The sequence below is a fragment of the Elgaria multicarinata genome, chromosome 3, assembly GCF_023053635.1.
Source record: "Elgaria multicarinata webbii isolate HBS135686 ecotype San Diego chromosome 3, rElgMul1.1.pri, whole genome shotgun sequence".
Lineage (NCBI taxonomy): Eukaryota > Metazoa > Chordata > Lepidosauria > Squamata > Anguidae > Elgaria > Elgaria multicarinata.
Window position 1 is genome coordinate 167,787,703 of NC_086173.1, and position 20,683 is coordinate 167,808,385.

Consider the following 20,683-nt stretch of genomic DNA (forward strand, 5'->3'; position numbering starts at 1 on the left):
CTACGATCCTATGAATATTTTCTAAGTGAAAATGCTTGGTGTTATATGCATTTCACTGTGTTCATTATTACCTTAAACCCTTGTGTCACTCTGAGACAACTTTGCATGGCACTTTGAAAATAAAGTCATTCAAATCCCATCGTGAATTGGACACCAGTTAACGATGGCCTTGTATTTTAAAGCGTTGCATGGTAGCTAGGTTGTATTTGGTTATTTTTTCTGTTTTTATACTGTGGTTTTGAAATGTTGCATTATGAGGTAAAAGAGAGCTTCGGCTATTGGGCTGTATAAAATGTAATAAATAAATAAATCAGAATGGAGAGGCGGGTAAGAAATATTTTTTTAAATTATTATTTTATTGTTTAAATTACTGTGATCTGGCCAGAGAGCTTCAACTATTGGATAGTATAGAAATGTAATAAATGAATAAAAAATAATGCAGTGGCGTTAGCTGAGGTGTCCAGAGAACTGTCTAGTTCAGTTTTATTGGACGAGTTTCTGTTTTCCTGAAACTCTTCCCATGGCCTGAGTTCGATCCCAGCGGAAGCTGGTTTCAGGCAGCCGGCTCGGGTTGACTCAGCCTTCCATCCTCCCAAGGTCGGTAAAATGAGTACCCAGCTAGCTGGGGGAAAGGTAATAAGGGCCAGGGAAGGCAACGGCAAACCACCCCGCTATAAGGCCTGCCAAGAAAACATCAGCAAAAACTTGCATCCCTCCAAGAGTCAGTAGTGACTCAGTGCTTGCACGAGAGGTTCCTTTCCTTCCTCCCGTTTTCGACATCTGAGACGATGGACAAGTTGCTTGGACAAGTCTGGTCAACCACCTGTGAACTTGAGCCTTCCGCGTCATGGCTTACTACGTCTAATAAGATGTCCAGCTGGGTCCAGGAAGTTATCAACTCTTCCTTGAGAGGAGTAGTCCTGGGCATTTTAAAAGAGGTAGCTATTAGGCCACTCTTGAAATAGCCTGTAATGGATCCAGAAGTCGTAAACAACAGTAGGCTGAGTGCTAATATCCCCTTCCAAGGCAAGGTGCTTTATTTATTAATTAATATATTTATTTATTACATTTATATACCTAGGGTGACCATATTTTGGAAACCAAAAAGGACAACATGGTCGCCCCCAAGGGGGCGTGTCCAGTACCAAGGGGGCGTGCCCACCCGAACATAGCTTTGGTCACATGTCTGATTTTACAGCACACATTTAAGACAAATCTGTTCTTCATAGCATCTTAATGTTAAAATCACTGAAATAAAGAACAAGTGAGAGATTCAATGTATCTGAAATTAACATCACTCACTCCTACTTTTGTAGGTTTTGCTGTACTTTGAAGCTTTTGCTGTACTCTGTGTGTTACATTCTCCCCTTCTCTCAAATATCTTTTCTGACTGTATCTTCACTCATTGCAAGCTGCTGTTATTGTTAACAGGGTTTGCTACTGCCCCCAGATCTGTTTCAAATTTGGTATGGGTAAAGCTCTACCTAAATCCTGTCATGGTACAAAGTTTCATCTCTGTATCTTTAAAAATGACAATTTTAAAAATAACAATTTTAAAACCTCAATTTTTAAAAAAATCCCAAAAAATCAATGGATGAACGAATCTGTTTCAAATTTGGTGTGGCTAAAGCTCTACCTAAATCCTATCATGGTACAAAGTTTCATCTCTTTAACTTTAAAAAAATACTATTTAAAAAATAATTTTAAAACCTCAATTTTTAAAAAATTCCTAAAAAATCAATGCATGAACGGATCTGTTTCAAATTCGGTATGACTAAAGCCCTTCCTAGGAGCTACCATTGTGCCAAGTTTCATGTCTTTATCTTAAAAAATGACAGAGTTATAAGTTAATTCCCATTAGAGCTGCTCTTTGGGGGGGAAATCCGGATTTCCCCTCCCCCTCCCGGATTTGGCATCAAAAACTCAGACAAATCCGGTCATATGGTCACCCTATATATACCGCCCCATAGCCTAAGCTCTCTGGGCGGTTTACAACAGATAGCTGCCAGGTAACTCTGCAACCCTAAAACTGCCTATGGGTCCTGGGTGGCTTCCCAACATCCAGACAACCCACCCTTGCTGTGTTCACACATAACGCCAACCTACGGTGTGATGCTAACATGCCCTGAATATTTATGGTGGCCGCTGAATATTCATGGTGGCCGCTGCCACAAGAAACCCCAGAAGGCCATTCACCCTCGGGGGCTTATCGTTATGTGTGAACCAGGTCAGCGAATCAACTCTGAAGTCAGCATGTCAAAAGACCACAGACTTTGCCAGACCTCATCAGGTAGTCAATAAGAAAGGGACCCCATGAGCCTCTGTGTGTGTGTGTGTGTGTGTGTGTGTGTGTGTGTGTGTGTGTGTGTGTATTTCACAGTCTGGGTGCCACCACCAAAAGACGCTGTGGACCGTGCCCTCTTCAAGTGCATCTCCAGCAGTGCTTGATTGGTTTCCCCACTGGATCAGTCTATGGTGAATTATAGCACCAACTCTCTGAAACTCCTACCTTCATGGAAGGCTTGGCTGGGAACCTCTTTTTAGTATGGTCTCAGGAAGGGGCCTTTTGATCTTAGAATGATACCTGGATCAGGGGTGGGGAAGGTGGGCCCCTTCAAATGTTGCTGCACTGGAATTTCCATCAGCACATTCGTAGGGATTTCTCCCTTGTGTGATTCTGCTAGGTCCCATTGTGTTGTGTCTAGCCCTGCTCCCCCTGGGTTGGAAGAAAGGGTTTCAGGTGATCAATCAGACTCAGACTCTGAAGTAGAGGAGTCGGCGCCAGAAACAGGCCAGCCTGTACCAGTGGGGCAGAAAGCTCTCACGGGCTCTTCACCAGCTGGCAGTCAGCCCTCTCCAGAACTTATCTTCTCAAGGACAAACAATACACAATCACTGCGAAGCCAGTATTCTTCTGAAGGGGAGGGCACAGAGAGGTTAACCGATCCTAGAGTACGCCACAGACTAAAACAGGTGGAACTAAAGGAAGGCGAGGGAAAGTCAGCCCGGCTTACATCTCATCAGAAGCTATCTCAGAATTACTCTCTCTGAATTTAACAAGTCTTGGGGAAAAACTTTCCATCTTCTTGAAAGGACAATTGTCTCTCTTAGTTTGCAGTGTTTTGCCTAAGGGGAAAGTTCCTAGAGATGATGATGATGAAGATGATATTTATTTATATCCCACCTTTTCCCCAGTACTGGGACTCAAGGCGATTCACAAACACGTACAATTAAAACATATAAATATAAATTACAAAAGTTAAAATAGAATTAAACCTACAGTAAAATTAAAAACATGTTAAAAAATTTAAAAAGTGTAACAGGTTAAAAGGGGGGGGGGGGAATCCAATACATTAACACAGGTCCAGTATAGTTCCAAAAGCCTGCTGAAACAAAAAAGTTTTTGCCTGCCTCTGAAAGTGTAGCACAGAGGGAGCCAGCCTAGCCTGGGAAGGAAGTTCCAGAGCCTTAGAGCAGCCACCGAGAAGGCCCTCTCCTGCGTACCCTTCAGGCATGCCTGGGATGTTGGTGGGACTGAGAGAAAAGCCTCCCCAGAAGATCTCAGAGCACAGGCAGGCTCATATGGGAGAATATAGAATCATAGAATAGCAGAGTTGGAAGGGGCCTGTAAGGCCATCGAGTCCAACCCCATGCTCGATGCAGGAATCCACCCTAAAGCATCCCTGACAGGTGGTTGTCCAGCTGACTCTAGTGTGGAACAGCCCACAACCTCCCTAGGTAACTGATTTCGTTGTCATACTGCTCTAACAGTCAGGAACATGGTCTTTCAGATAACCTGGACCCGAGCCGTAGAGGGCTTTATAGGTGATAACCAGCACTTTGAATTGTGCCCGGAAACAGACTGGAAGCCTCTCTTCAGGTGCGAAGAGATGTTTATTCCTGAAATAAAGCTTTTTGGATTACTTAGCAGGCCATGTTATTGTCTCCCACGAAGGCGGGAGTTTTTGAGAAACACGACACATTGAAGCTCTTTCCATGCTCTCCTCTTCTCTAATTTGTGCATTCTTTGATGTCTCTGACACTTTCCCCACACTTTTGAACTTGTATATGGTTTCTCTCCAGAGTGGATACTGTTATGGGAAGTACAGCTTGAACGCCGGCTGAAATGTTGGCTTTTTTTTCATACTCTGAACATTTCAGTGGCTTTCCCCACGTGTGGATCCTGCAACGTTGTCCCTGGTTTATGCCGTAACCGAAGCTCTTTCTATTCTCTGTGTACTTATAAGGTTTCTCTCCTGTAGGAATTATCTGATCTTGTGTAAGGTTACCAAACCTATGAAAACTCTTCCCACGCCAGAAAGATGTATATGGCTCGGGTCCAGGTTATCTGAAAGACCGTATTCTCCCTTATGAGCCTGCCCGTGCTTTGAGATCTTCTGGGGAAGCCTTTCTTTCAGTCCCACCATCTTCACAGGCACTCTTGGTGGGAATGCAGGAGAGGGCCTTCTCGGTGGCTGCTCCAGTGCTCTGGAACTCTCTTCTCAGGGAAGCTAGCCTGGCTCCTGGGCTTTCGGAAGCAGGCTAAAACTTGTTTGTTCCAGCAGGCCTTTGGAGAATAATCTGGTCCTCCATCTATGTTAAGGTCTTGTAAAATTGTTGTGTGTTTTAAACATTTAATGTTTTAATATTGTATTTTTTTAAAAAAAAATACATTTCTTTTCCTAGGTTTACAATGTATATGTTTTAAATTTTGTAAGGCTGCCTTGAGGCCCAGTATTGGGCAAAAGGTGGGATACTACTACTACTACTACTAAGGTTTCTCCTCTGTGTGGATTCTATGACATATTTTACGGATTGTGCTGTTACGCAAGAGCTTTTGACATTTTGAATTTATGATTCCTCCCCCCCTTGAGTGCACTCTTTGACTGTGCGGACTGGCTGATTTGACCACAGGTTTCAGCATGTCCTAAAGTTCTTCCCACAAATTAAGCATGTATGTCATTTCTCCTGCGTGGAGATTTGGTGATGGCTTGTAAGGTGTGTGCTACGACTGAACTTCTTCCATGTATTGATAAGGTTTATCCGCTGTGAGGATGCTTTCATGTGAATAAAGTTCTGAACTGTATTCAAAGCTCTTTCCAGACTCAGAGCGCGTATATGGCGTTTCCCTCATGTGGACTCTGTGGTGTCTTGTCAAGCTTCTGTTGTCACTGAAACACTTTCCACACTCTGAGCACGTGTACGGTTTCTCCCCTGTGTGGACTCTGTGATGCCTGGTCAGGTTTGTGCTGTGACTGAAGCTCTTTCCACAGGTAGAGCATTTAAAAGGCTTATCCCCGGTGTGGATTCTGTAATGGATTGTAAGGTTTTTCTTCTCCCTGAAGCACTTTCCACAAATGGAACACTTATAAGGTTTGTCCTCGGTGTGGATTTTGTAATGCATTCTAAAATTTTTGTTCTCCCTGAAGCTCTTTCCACACTCTGGGCACTGATAAGGTTTTTCCCCGCTATGGACTCCTTCGTGTGACCAAAGCGCTGAACTACATCTAAAGCTCTTTCCGCACTCAGCGCATTTATACGGTTTCTCCCCCGTGTGGATTCTAGAATGCCCTTGAAGGTTTTTCTTCTCCCTGAAGCATTTGCCACAATCTGGGCACTGGTACGGTTTTTCCCCGGTGTGGATTCTTTGATGGGACCAAAGCTCCGAATTCCACCGGAAGCTCTTCCCACACTCTGAGCATTTACAGGACTTCTCTACGGTGTGGACTCGTTGATGCGGGCTCAGGCTTGAGTTAGTAGTTGAGATGTTTGCACAGAAAGAGATTGTATCCTTTTTGCTCCCTGCGTGACATTCTTGTAGCACTGGACCTTCATGGGAGCCGGCCCCATCAGAACCAATGGATGTATTTGTCCAGTTTGGCTTTGTTTCACATTCCCATCTGTGCTGTTCACCTTCTTTCTTGTTCTTCTTCCAGTCATCTGAAAAAATAAAGAGAGAAAACCCATGAGGAAAGGACAGATTCTCTGATCAGGGAATAGAACCCAATTAATTGTTCTTTGAAACCATGGAGTAGAAGAGACTCTGGCTATAGCTAGACAGGGCGATATCCCGGTGATTGCCCTGGGATCGCCCCTGTGTGTTCACACAACGTACGGGGCATCCCGTAAGCAGGGAGAGATCATAGAATAGCAGAGTTGGAAGGGGCCTACAAGGCCATTGAGTCCAACCCCTGCTCAGTGCAGGAATCCACCCTAAAGCATCCCTGACAGATGGTTGTCCAGCTGCCTCTTGAAGGCCTCTAGTGTGGGAGAGCCCACAACCTCCCTAGGTAGCTGGTTCCATTGTTGTACTGCTCTAACAGTCAGGAAGTTTTTCATGATGTCCAGCTGGAATCTGGCTTCCTTTAACTTGAGCCCGTTATTCCGTGTCCTGCACTCTGGTAGGACAAAGAAGAGATCCTGGCCCTCCTCTGTGTGACAACCTTTTAAGTATTTGAAGAGTGCTATGATGTCTCCCCTCAGTCTTCTCTTCTCCAGGCTAAACATGCCCAGTCCTTTCAGTTTCTCTTCATAGGGCTTTGTTTCCAGACCCCTGATCATCCTGGTTGCCCTCCTCTGAACACACTCCAGCTTGTCTGCGTCCTTCTTGAATTGTGGAGCCCAGAACTGGACGAAATACTCTAGATGAGGCCTAACCAGGGCCGAATAGAGAGGAACCAGTACCTCACCAGATGAGGAAGTGAGGCAGGTGGCTACCAGGAAGAGGGCCTTCTCTGCTGTGGCACCCCAGCTGTGGAATGAGCTCCCTAAGGAGGTTTGTTTGGCACCTACATTATATGCCTTTAGATGCCAGTTGAAGACCTTTTTATTTACCCAGTATTTTAACAGTCTATAAATTAATTTTAACTTTACTGTTTTACATTTGTATTTTAAATTTATATTTTTGCATTGCTGTTGTTTTTATCTTGGTTGTGCTTTTTAAACTGTAGTTTATATTATGGTTTTATACTGTTGTTTTGTTTTGAATTATCTTAATTTTGTAAACCGCCCAGAGAGCTTCGGCTATTGGGCAGTATAGAAATGCAACAAATAAATAAATAGAGAACTCCATGGAGCCCTGCACAAAACATGCCACACAACGGTTGTGCAGGAACTCTCCTCTGCAGAGTGTGGATGTTCTGCGTGGAGTGTTTTCCCAAGAAAGTTCCACCGTTGCGTGGAGTCGTCCCGCCGGACAGCACATTTCTCGACGGTGGTGTAAAAACTCCACCGTGGAGTTCTAAAACCACTGCTGAGAAACGTGTTGCTTGAACTCAGCCAGTGTACAGAGCGGTGGTGGGTGGTGGCAGTCTACCTTGCTGGGTTGGTGTTCAGCCCAAAGTAAGCTTTCGTCCCTGCCTACACTGCTGGGAGTTTGGATAACCCCCTTCCCACTTCACAGGTGTGCTGTAGGGGAAGGGTGTGTGGATGAATGTTTTCCCCTGGAAACAGGAGAGCCAATATTATTTATTTTATGTATTTATTTACAATATTTATATACCGGTCCCCATTCAAAATTTCGGAGCGGTGTACAAGATAAAATTCAATAAAAACAGGATAAAACACTTTAAAACAGGTTTTAAAAGAAGCAAAATGTACAGTAAACCGTGGCTAGTCATTAAGGAAAGGCTTCCTGGAATAATAACGAAAGGAATACAAAGTTGGTGCCTGCCTGACCTCCAGAGGTGGGGAATTCCACAGGAGGGGGGCCACCACGCTGAAGGCTCTGCCCCTGATGGACTCCAATCGGAGGATGGATCTAGGTGGAACCACCAGGAGCAGGCCCTCGGATGACCTCAGTGACCGGGCAGGTTGGTAGGGGAGAAGGCGCTCTCTCAGGTATCTTGGTCCCAAGTTGTTTAGGGCTTTGTACACAAGTACAAGAACCTTCAACCTGGCCCGGTAGCGAATAGGCAGCCAGTGCAGTTCCCTCAGCAGAGGAGTTACATGCTGGAAACAGGCCACTCCAGACAACAGCCGAGCTGCAGCATTCTGCACTAGCTCCAGCTTCCAGAGCAGCTTCAAGGGCAGCCCCACATAGAGCATGTTGCAGTAATCCAATCTTGAGGTTTCCAATGCCAAGCTATATCTTGCAGGAACGTGGTCACAGTGCAGGAAAGGAAAGTAGCGACCCAGAGGGAAGAACCATCTGAAACCATCCTCTCAAAGGGAGCCAGGAGATAAGACCCTGGGCCTGTTCAGACAACATGCTAAGCTGTGGTTAGGCTGCTAACCCTTTTGCAGTAAGTGGTTAGTAAGCATGCTTAAACCATGGTTATGTAGCCACCGCGGGTAGGAACGAGCTAACCATGGTTCACACGTCATGCTAAGCCATAAAGTTTGGCTCAAAATGCTTAACCACCGTGGGTTAGCCTGTCATCTGAACAGGGTCATAAATACCCAAACCGGCTAACACCTAATGCAACTGCAACCAGGTAAGGGGTCACCCCCAACCCTGCAAGCCAGGTGGAGAAATATGTGAGGCACTAGAACACATGAAGGGTTGAAAATAAGGCTACAGTGGTATTTTAATGTTTCCAAACCAACTCTACAGCCGTTTCTACACCTGCCTTTTTGCCAGGGATCATCCCTTTGAATGCAAATGACACACAGGGGATCCCAGGAGCAGGCAGGGACAATCCCTCCATTTTCCTGGGATAACCCTTAGGTGTAGAAAGGGCCTATGAGTGTTACAAAGTTCTCTTAGATAAATCCTCCTGGGGAGCTCAGTCTCTATTCAGCCCTGGTTGTGATTCTAATTGAATAAATGTTCTGAATGAATCAGTCACTACTGTCCACACTCACATTGCCACAACGCACTGAAACAACCCCAAATTGTAGCAATTCATATCTCTCAGACGAGGTAAGCAGGGATCCTTACCCAGAGAGGTCACATTCCGATAATTCTCCTCCATGACTTCTCTGTGCAGAGCCCTCTGGCCCAGATCCAGCAGCGCCCGTTCCTCCTCTGTAAAACGCACTGCCACCTCCACGAAGGTCACCGGAGCCTGGAAGAGGAACAGGAAACATTTCTCCTAGCAGATCACAGAAAGAGTGTAAAGGTGAAGTGGAAGGCCCCCATCTATATGACAACGGGATTGCTCCTCATTAAATATAAACCTGGATTTTCATTGATTCGAATCTTCAAGAAGGATACAGACAAGCTGGAGCATGTTCAGAGGAGGGCAAAGAGGATGATCAGGGGTCTGGAAACAAAGCCCTAGGAGGAGAGACTGAAAGAACTGGGCATGTTTAGCCTGGGGAAGAGAAGATTGAGGGGAGACATGATAGCACTCTTCAAATACTTAAAGGGTTGTCACACAGAGGAGGGCCAGGATCTCTTCTCGATCCTCCCAGAGTGCAGGACACGGAATAACGGGCTCAAGTGACAGGAAGCCAGATTCCAGCTGGACATCAGGAAAAACTTCCTGACTGTTAGAGCAGTACGACAATGGAATCAGTTGCTTGGTGAGGTTGTGGGCTCTCCCACACTAGAGGCCTTCAAGAGGCAGTTGGACAACCATCTGTCAGGAATGCTTTAGGGTAGATTCCTGCATTGAGCAGGGGGTTGGACTCGATGGCCTCATAGACCCCTTCCAATTCTACTATTCTATGATTCTATGAATCTAAGTAAAGAGCGTCACACTGCAGCAGCAACAGCGTCTTATTTCCTGAATTTTTTTTATAGTGCAGTTATAAATGTGCACATGCACATATATGCAGATTAGATGCTATGGAATAGAGATGATGGAAGCTATAAATTTTATATACGGAGCTCCGCAGATTCATATAACACAAAACCGGGATTGGGGGGAAGGAACGAGGCAGCCGAATCAGAGAATTCAAACTAAAAACGGCGCGAAGGAACAAGGTAGCCGATAGGTGGGAAATCGGCCAATCACGTTGCCCGACCCTCAAAGCTCCGCCCACATGTCAAAATGCGGTTCAGCTCCCCCAAAGATACATAGCCATAACGCGGTGCAAACTCGGACGTGATCCAAAAGTCACGGTAAATCGCAAATGCGAAGATGCGCATGATTGTGTTAAAAACACGGTGCTACGGCAAATGGATGGCTGTGTCATGTGTCCTGAAATGTGAATATACGCATTTAAATTGGGATAAACAAGCCGTTTAGACAAGCCCTTGAAGTCACGTTCAAAGCTTTCCCAGTGGGCAGTTTGGGTGGGGTCAAAAGGAAATGGACAGATTCTTCTGAGGGGTACAGGCCCCCAGGCTGCCTCTTGCTTTGATCCCCAATCATTCTTCTCTTACCTGATCCGGCAACTGTGCAGCGACAGTTTCCACTCCATCACAAAGAGGAGAAGGCCTGGAATGAAGCACCTGGGACATTCCACCACCTGTAAGGAGATGGAAGGATATTTAGTCCTGATAACTGCTTGGCCCTGTTCAAGTTGCTAGTCCTTAGTATGAAAGCCCTAAATGGACTGGGAACTGCACGCTGCAGAGAGGGCTTCCTCCCACATTTTGTATTAATTTAAAACACCGCTTCTACTCTTCAAATACTTAAAAGGTTGTCACACAGAGGAGGGCCAGGATCTCTTCTCGATCCTCCCAGAGTGCAGGACACGGAATAACGGGCTCAAGTTAAAGGAAGCCAGATTCCAGCTGGACATCAGGAAAAACTTCCTGACTGTTAGAGCAGTACGACAATGGAACCAGTTACTTAGGGAGGTTGTGGGCTCTCCCACACTAGAGGCCTTCAAGAGGCAGCTGGAAAACCATCTGTCAGGGATGCTTTAAGGTGGATTCCTGCATTGAGCAGGGGGTTGGACTCGATGGCCTTGTAGGCCCCTTCCAACTCTGCTATTCTATGATTCTATCCCAGTTTTCCTTATACTTTTTAACCAGAACCTTCTAGAGAACAGCAGAAGAAAAATACCGGTGGAGTCTTTCGATGGGTACTTATTGAGTTTAGACCTGAGAGATATTATAGAGCTGAAAAAGTACAGAAAAGGGCAACTAAAGTGAATACTAGAACCCAAAGGGGTCATTATCCTATGAAGCTGATTGGTGGGAGATCCAGGACAAATAAAAGGAAGGACTTCTTCACACAGCGCACGGTTAAATTATGGAACTCACTGCCACAAGATGTAGTGATGGACACCAATTTGGATGGCTTTAAAAGGGGGTTGGATCAATTCCTGGAGGCGAAGGCTATCCATGGCTACTAGCCCTGATGGTTGTGTGCCATCTCCAGTATTCAAGGCAGTAAGCCTGTGTGCATCAGTTGCTGGGGAACATGGGTGGGAGGGTGCTGTTGCACCACGTCCTGCCTTGTTGGTCCCTGGTCGACAGCTAGTTGGCCACTGTGTGAACGGAGTGCTGAACTAGATGGACTCTTGGTCTGATCCAGCGGGGCTCTTCTTATGTTCTTAAGAGCCTTTTCAGTGATGGCTCCTCTGGTCAATGGAATACACACGCTCCACGTCCAGGTTGATTAGACTGGCCCCTCCTTATTCATTTTCCATTGTCAGCTAAAAATATTTCACTTTGCTAAGGTGTTCTTCTGTATTCCCGAGTCAGATTTATTGTGCTTGTCGTACATTATTAATCATCATCTCTATATAGAGCAGGGGGTTGGACTCGATGGCCTTGTAGGCCCCTTCCAACTCTGCTATTCTATGATTCTATGATACCACTCCATAAAAACCATTAATATACATTCTATAAAAACATATAAACAGACAGAACATACACAGACAGCATATGGTGCCGCAAAAAGCAATGTTGACGCCTCATTGGGGAGTTCATTCCATAATTGAGAGGGCCACCACTGAGAAGACCCTGTCCCATGTTGCCACCTTTCTCGCCTCTCTTGGAGGATGCACCTGGAGGAGGGCCTTAGATTCTGAATGTAGTGTATGGGTAGGTTCGTGTCAGAAGGAATTGGGGTCCTGAGCTGTGTAAGGTTTTATAGATGTGACTTTACTCCATTTAAGGAGCAGTTCCAAAGAGACACCAAGTAAGATTCAAACCAGCGAAACCGGGATGTTACAAACAGAATAAACCATGGAACGTATGAAGCCCTTGAGTGTAGAGATGTAAAATTTCCAGAAATTTTGAAGCCATGGGGAAAAAATCTGTTTTCCCCCCATTTTTTTGGTGGGGGGGGGGAATGGAAATTTTCGGAAAAGTTGAAATAATGCAATATTAGCACTTTTTACAGATTGAAAGTCACTTTGTTACTTTAGTAACATAAAATGTAATTATATCCAAGTTGGTTTGGCATAAAATTATTTCATTTGGTATATTAAAAGTACAGTATATTCAAACAATTATTACAAATTTAATTTACTTTTTTTACTTTTTTTGGTAACAAATGGAGGTACAAGGTCCTGAACTGTTAGGAACCTCTTTGGTTCTGCCAGTTTATGAGGAACAGGCAAAAAACAATTTTGAAAAACAGCAACTGAAGAAACCAACATTAGTAACAAAGAAAATTATTTATGTCTCCACTAGTCCTACAGTGTCAAGACATGAAGCCCCCATTCCCATAAAAAGAACTGAGTAAAAAAGGGGGGAACCAAGATTCAATGAATATGCATGAAATTCAATCAGGCCCATTTCCTGAACTATAGCTAACCACTATCAGTTTAAGTCTCTGCTTCAGTGGCAGTGCTGCCCCCTAGAGGCAGAAATGCATCTTGCTTTTTGCATTGGAGAGTTGTAGTCTCAGTTTGCAACCTAGGACTTGCTTGTCCTTGGTTGCACAGTCATTGTAATAATCTGATACTGTACAGTTTTTAGAAATCATTTGGAGAAGTAAATGTCTGAACACCTTGTCTTAAACACTTTATTCACCACACTAAAATAAAACATCCCGTAATCCATTTTTTCTTCATTTTTTGGGGAAAAAAACCAAAAGAGGCTTCAGAAAAAAACAGAAAAAACACAATTTCCCCCCGAATGTTTCAGTTTTTCCCCCGGGCCTTCACATCTCTACGTGCTGTAGACGATTTAACACATCTTGAGCCAGAGATGAACGTTTCTCTACCCCCAGCTCAAAGGGAGCATAAAAGCCATTGCAACTATCATCCTTACCTGGTGATGGGGTGGCATCTCTGTCATGTTTGACGATCAGGCTCTGTGTGGGATCCAGCAGCCCCTTCTCTGTCGCAGGGAAACGGCCGGCCTCCTCGGGACACCTCTCCACCTGAAACAGCAGCAGACACCCCAGACAGGGAATGGAGAGAGGCGTTAGGAAAGGAACGGGGCAGGCAAACGGCCAACCGTTGTGGACATCAGGAAAAACTTCCTGACTGTTAGAGCAGTACGACAATGGAATCAGTTACCTACAGAGGTTGTGGGCTCTCCCACACTAGAGGCCTTCAAGAGGCAACTGGACAACCATCTATCAGGGATGCTTTAGGGTGGATTCCTGCATTGAGCAGGGGGTTGGACTCGATGGCCTTGTAGGCCACCTTCCAACTCTACTATTCTATGATTCTATGATTTCTGCATACTATTGGTCACATTATATGCTCCTTGCAACCACCAGGGTAAAAGAAACCCCAAACCTCTCACCTGCTCCTCTTCCTGCTCCTTGTCCTCTGCCTGGCTCAGGAGGAAGCCTTCTGCCAGGGCCACGGCCTGGGAACTGGTCTCCGCTCCACATTCTCTGACCCAGCTCTCCATCTCTGGGGGCATGACTGTCAGCAGATGTTCCAAGATCACCAGATCTAACATCTGAGCTTTCGTGTGCTTTTCCGGCTTCAGCCACTGGTGGCAAAGGCGGTGGAGTCGGCGGCAAACCTCTCGGAGACCCTCGGCCTCCTGGTAGCAGAACTCCCTCAAACGCTGGCGCTGCACGTACAGACCGAAGGTTTCCTCGCCCAGGATCTTCTGCACCCTCCCTTCCCAGGATTCCCCGTTGCTCCCAGTCCGGATGCCTTTCCCCGCAAAGACTGGTTCCCCCAGCTTTATGTTCTGCTCCAACTCGGACTCCGACAAGACCTGAAGCATCATCTTCCTCTGCTGGCAATTTCTTTCTTGAAGCGAGGGCTGGCTGAATTACGGGCAAGGAGGAGACCACGTCTTGCAAAGGCCTCAAGTGCTACTGTGTGCAGGTACTACATACCCCAAGCAGAAAGATGCTTTGCAAGATGATTCCGGGATTAGTGATCGGGCCTTCTCCCTACAAGAACGGCAGACAAACACCAAAACTCAGAGGGAACTAAAAACAGAGAAGGCGCTCGGGCAGATATAGTGATGATGGCCTTGTAGGCCCCTTGTAGGCCTCTCGATGGCCTTGTAGGCCCCTTCCAACTCTGCTATTCTATGATGTATGGCTAGAGTGACCCTATGGAAAGGAGGACCGGGCTCCTGTATCTTTAACAGTTGTATTGAAAAGGGAATTTCAGCAGGTGTCATTTGTATATATGGAGAACCTGGTGAAATTCCCTCTTCATCACAACGGTTGAAGCTGCATGAGCCCTGCCCTCTTTTAAATCTGGTCACTCTAGTATAGCTCCTGCAGCTTTAACTGTTGTGATGAAGAGGGGATTTCACCCGGTTCCCCATATATACAAATGACACCTGCTGAAATTCCCTTTTCGATGCAACTGTTAAAGATATGGGAGCCTTGTCCTCCTTTTCATATGGTCACCCTATGTATGGCCAAAAATTTGGATGGCTTTAAAAGGGGTGGGGTGGATAAATTCCCCGAGGAGAAGGCTATCCATGGCTACTAGCCCTGATGGTTATGTGTTACCTCCAGTATCCGAAGCAGTAAGCCTATGTACACCAGTTGCTGGAGAACATTTGTTGTTGCACCGTGTCCTTCTTTGTTGGTCCCTGGCTGACAGCTGGGGCATGTCTACACAAAGGGTTTGCACCAGTGTGGCTTCACAGCACGTCATCTGCATGATGCAGCTGCCATTGTGAAGCCAGATTCCAGGTGGACATCAGGAAAAACTTCCTAACTATTAGAGCAGTACGACAATGGAACCATTTACCTAGCAGGTTGTGGGGTCTCCCACACTGGAGACCTTCAAGAGGCAGCTGGACAACCATCTGCCAGGGATGCTTTAGGGTGGATTCCTGCATTGAGTGAGGGGTTGGACTCGATGGCCTTATAGGACCCGTCCAACTCTGCTATTCTATGATGATACAGCTGGACAGTCATCTGTCTGGTATGTTCGAAGATAAGATTCCTGCACTGAGCGGGGGGTTGGACTCAATGGCCTTATAGGCCCCTTCCAGCTCTAGTATTCTATGATCCTATGCCATCCAGAAGCAAACCCTGGAAACTCCGCTCCAAAAAAATCAGGCAGTTATCCTGACTTTTTGAGCAGTGAAGCCCATGTTTGCCCCTGATTAGTCACCATGGGCAGCCTGCACCTCTGGAAAAGTAAAAAATGAAATAAAAACCGGGTGGGTGGGGGAGGAGAGGAACAGGCTATCCCCCCCAACCTCTTTTTTAAAAATTTATTATCGATATCTGCAGATCTCCGCAGATACTCCGTGAGCCCCTGTCAAAGGAAGTGAGGCAGGTGGCTACTAGGAGGAGGGCCTTCTCCGCTGTGGCACGCCGGCTGTGGAACGAGCTCCCCAGAGAGGTCCGCCTGGCACCTACACTGTACTCTTTTCGTTGCCAGCTGAAGACCTTTTTATTCTCTCGGTATTTTAACACTTAATTTTAACTTAAATTTAAATTTTACACTTCTAACTCTGTATTTTAATCTTATATCAATTTTGCTGCGTGGTTTTATCCTGGTTGTGCTTTTTATACTGTATTTTGTATTGGTGTTTTTAACCTGTTGGTTGTTTTATTATGGTTTTAATTTTTGTGAACTGCCCAGACAGCTTCGGCTATTGGGCGGTATAAAAATGTAATAAATAAATAAATAAAAATACAGATAATAAAAATTAAAAAGGGGTGGGTGGGGAGAAATGGGCAGCCAGACGAAGGAGACGTGGTTCACCCAGTCCCTCTCGCGTCCTCCTCTGCTGCCCCATTCTTTCCCACCCACCCTCCGTTTTTTATTTTTATTATCTGTATCTGCGGAGCTCTACAGATACAGATTATAAATTTTTTAAAAGGGGGGAGGGGAACAGCCCCATTTCTCTCCTCCCTGCCATTTTAATTTTTTTGTTTTTTATTTTACTTTTCAACTTGCCTTAGAATCATAAAGAGTTGGAAGGGGCCTACAAGGAGTGACCAGATTTAAAAGAGGTCAGGGCTCCTGCAGCTTTAACTGTTGTGATAAAGAGGGAATTCCACCAGGTGCTGTATGCATACCAATGACACCTGCTGAAATTCCCTTTTCAATACAACTGTTAAAGATACAGGAGCCCTGTCCTCCTTTTCGTATGGGCACCCTAGTTTTGCCTCGTTTCCCCCCTTCTGTTCGGACTTGTAACTTCTCATTTGGGCTCCCTCATTCTCTCCACACCTCACCCTCTTTGCAGCCAGAATCTAAGCAAGGGGACCCAAGTCCACTATCAGAAGAGAAGTGTTCCGACTTTTATTTTTATTCCATTTGCAATATTTTATTTTGTGCCGGGAAGGTGCTGTCAGGTGTGCCCCTCCCCCAATTAGCAGGGGGGGGGGAGGAAGGAAAGAAAGCAGTTCTAAGACATGTGTCTCCTGGAGGGTCCCCAGGTGGGTCAGCCCCACCTCCCAGCCCCCTTTGGGGAGGGGGGAATCTTTCTAGTGGGTGGAGGGATCTCAAGCTCCCCCCCCCCCGGTTTAGCAGAGCGGAGGAAGGAATGAAAGCAGCTGTAAGACATGCGTGTCTTGGAGGGTCCCCAGGTGGGTCAGCCCCACCTCCCAGCCCCCTTTGGGGAGGGGGGAATCTTTCTAGTGGGTGGAGGGATCTCAAGCTCCCACCCACCCACTCCCGTGGAGGAAGGAAAGAAAGCAGCTGTAAGACATGGGTGTCCTGGAGGGTCCCCAGGTGGGTCAGCCCCACCTCCCTGCCCCCCTTGGGGGGGACTTACACACACCCCACAGCTGCATCCCTCTCTTTCCTGTGTCTACTCCACCTCCCCACCCCACCCCACCCCCTGGGACCCTCACATGTCCTTTGCACTCACCAGATCATTCAAAGTGTGCGGGGTGGGACGGATGCGCAGAGCCTGCTTCGGTGCAAGGCTGAGTCCTCCCTCTCTCCGCTCCGGATCGCGCTCCGGATCCCTCCCAAACGCCCTTTGCACTTGCTCTCTCCCACCTGCTCCTTTTGGAGTGGGTGGAGTCGGGGCGGGGAAGGAAATGACGGCTCTGGTCTTGCTGTTCCTTCGCCTCCTGTTGCTTCGGATTCCGCTTCCTCCGCACCTCTCTGGTCTGGGATCCGGCGTCTCTCGCTTGCCTTAACTCTTAGGCTGAGTTTGGACGACTCTTGTTTAAACAGGAGCAGAATGGGAAACAACCGTTCATTAGCTAGGGTGACCTTATGAAAAGGAGGACAGGGCTCCTGTATCTTTAACAGTTGCATAGAAAAGGGAATTGCAGCAGGTGTCATTTGAATATATAGAGAACCTGGTGAAATTCCCTCTTCATCACAACAGTTAAAGCTGCAGGAGCTATACTAGAATGACTAGATTTAAAAGAGGGCAGGGCACCTGCAGTTTTAACTGGTGATGAAGAAGGAATTTCACCAGGTTCCCCATATATACAAATGACACCTGCTGAAATTCCCTTTTCAATACAACTGTTAAAGATACAGGAGCCCTGTCCTCCTTTTCATAGGGTCACCCTAGATTAGCGTGTCGTCCGAACTCAGCCAGAGACGGTCCAGATGGAGTGGCTCCGATCTCTGGTGGGTTGTTGTCAATCCGCTCTGGGTTTCAACCACATTACGCCAGTCCTTTTCCAGCTTCATTGGCTGCCAGTCCAGGTCCGTGCCCGATTCAAAGTGCTGGTATTAACATTTAAAGCCCTAAACAGCTTGGGGCCAGGTTATTTGAAGGAACGCCTCCTCCCATATGTACCTGCCCGGACCCTAAGGTCATCCTCAGGGGTCCTTCTCCGGGAGGACCTGCCAAAGGAAGTGAGGCAGTTGGCTACCAGGAGCAGGGCCTTCTCTGCTGTGGCACCCCGGCTGTTGAATGAGCTCCCTAAGGAGGTTCGCTTGGCACCTACGTTATATGCCTTTAGAAGACCTTTTTATTCTCCCAGCATTTTAACAGTCTATCAATAAATTTTAACTTAGTGTTTTAAATTTGTAATTTTGCATTGCTGCTGTTTTTATCTGGTTGAGCTTTCATTATTATTATTATTTATTATTTATTACACTTATATACCGCTCCCATAGCCAGGGCTCTCTGGGCGGTTTACAGAAATATATTGTATTTTATTATTATTATTATTATTATTTATTTATTTATTTATTTATTTATATAGCACCATCAATGTACATGGTGCTGTACAGAGTAAAACAGTAAATAGCAAGACCCTGCCGCATAGGCTTACATTCTAATAAAACCATAATAAAACAATAAGGAGGGGAAGAGAAAGCAAACAGGCACAGGGTAGGGTAAACAGGCACTGGGTAGGGTAAAACTAACTATTTTATAGTATGGTTTTATACTGTTGTTTTATACTTTGAATGTTTTTAATTTTTGTGAACCACCCAGAGAGCTCTGGCTATTGAGCGGTATGGAAATGCAATAAATAAATAAATAAACCAGAACCAGGCGCAAAAACAGAGACCAGCTCTGGTGCATATAAAAAGTATTTTCCCCCTTCTTTATTTGTTCATTTATTTATTACATTTTTATACCGCCCAATAGCTGAAGCTCTCTGGGCGGTTCACAAAAATTAAAACCATATTAAAACACCCAACAGGTTAAAAGCACAAATACAAAAAACACAGTATAAAAAGCACAACCAGGATAAAACCACGCAGCAAAATTGATGTAAGATTAAAATACAAAGTTAGAATAGTAAAATTTAAATTTAAGTTAAAATTAAGTGTTAAAATACTGAGAGAATTAAAAGGTCTTCAGCTGGTGACGAAAGCAGTACAGTGTAGGCGCCAGGTGGACCTCTCTGGGGAGCTCATTCCACAGCCGGGGTGCCACAGTGGAGAAGGCCCTCCTGCTAGTAGCCACCTTTAGTGAATTCTTCTTAGATAAGCTTGAATCTCCCAGAGTGCAGGACACGGAATAATGGGCTCAAGTCACAGGAAGCCAGATTCCGGCTGGACATCAGGAAAAACCTCCTGATGGTTAGAGCAGCACGACAGTGGAGCCAAAAACTCTTCTTTTTTCTACAACTTTTAAAACTTGATTTTGATCTGACTTTTATACTGTTCGTTTTACTCTACCCTGTGCCTGTTTGGTGCATTCTCTTCCCCTTCTTATTGTTTTATTATGATTCTATTAGAATGTAAGCCTACGTGGCAGGGTTTTGCTATTTTATTGTTTTACTCTGTACAGCACCATGTACACTGATGGCGCCATATAAATAAATAAATAAAATGTGGCCTCTCCCACACTGGAGGCCTTCAAGAGGCAGCTCGACAGCCATCTGTCAGGGATGCTTTAGGGTGGATTCCTGCATTGAGCAGGGGGTTGGACTGGATGGCCTTATAGGCCCCTTCCAACCCTACTATTCTATGATTCTAAGAACGAAGAATGGAAATGGAAGGGAGAGAGAAAGGCCCCATTCAGAAGACACCTTAAACCATGGCTTTAACCATGGTGTATAAAGAAAAAGGCCCTATGTGAGCCCTATGAAGAGTAGACCCAGTTACCTAGGGAGGTTGTGGTCTCTCCCACACTAGATGTAAATCAGTAGAGAAATGAGTACACGCCACCCGGGGGGGGGGGGGGAGCAGGGAAAACATGCCCTAACATGAAGGAGCTCATTTGCATATAGTGTTGTGCATGCAACAGTCTCTGGCTGCAGAAGGAGGAGCTGAACTTTGACATGGTTAATGTTGGAGGTGGTTCCTGGTTTGGGCCTGCTGAATCAGTTCTCTTTGCAGTGCACCCCAGTTCCTGATGCTGCTGAATCAGCTCTCTTTGCAGTGCACCCCAGTTCCTGATGCTGCTGAATCAGCTCTCTTTGTAGCGCACCCCAGTTCCGGTTGCTGCCACCTACCATCCACCTGATTGCATGCCTGGAGGATCCCTATTCATTCACTGTCTCCTGGGCTTGTGAATAAGATTAAAGGACACAGGCTTCCATCGGCCTACCTAGACCTTGGGAGGGAAATGTGTTAATCAAAAGGTTGTCTCCCATGTTCTATTTTTGTTGCTTGTTGTCAAACTGAATAAATACCAGTACTTATACCTCAGGTGTGTGAGTGAGGTTACTACTCAGACATCTCTAAATTGGTGTCCCAGGTTTCCTGGGTGGGGGCTTGAGCCTGAGCTAACCTTAAGGGAAAAGCAAACAACCCCTAGACAGAGAACCCGGCCCTGGGTACCGACCCAAGGGTTACATAGAGGCATTCAAGAGGCAGCTGGAAAACCATCTGTCAGGGATGCTTTAGGGTGGATTCCTGCATTGAGCAGGGGGTTGGACTTGATGGACTTGTAGGCCCCTTCAGACTCTGCTATTCTATGATTCTACTTTCTCTCATTGATCCAGTTCAGACAGCACGCTAAGCCACAGTGGATAAGCGTTTTGAGCTAAACGTTATGGCTTAGTGTGTCATGTGAACCATCTCTAGCCATGGTAGCTACATAACCATGGTTTAAACACAATGGCCC

The 20,683-nt window shown here is 45.9% G+C and overlaps 1 protein-coding gene across 1 annotated transcript; it reads right to left on the bottom strand.

Moving 5' to 3' along the window:
• Positions 1–4,758: 4,758 nt before the first annotated feature.
• On the bottom strand, positions 4,759–17,128 carry LOC134395764 (zinc finger protein 154-like). Its single transcript, XM_063121926.1, has 6 exons — positions 17,060–17,128; positions 13,547–14,156; positions 13,064–13,175; positions 10,274–10,359; positions 8,882–9,035; positions 4,759–5,940 (listed from the first exon to the last, which is right to left on the bottom strand). The coding sequence occupies exons 2-6, from the start codon at positions 13,985–13,987 to the stop codon at positions 5,006–5,008; spliced, it is 1,728 nt and encodes a 575-aa protein (XP_062977996.1). The 5' UTR covers positions 13,988–14,156; positions 17,060–17,128; the 3' UTR covers positions 4,759–5,005.
• Positions 17,129–20,683: the final 3,555 nt, after the last annotated feature.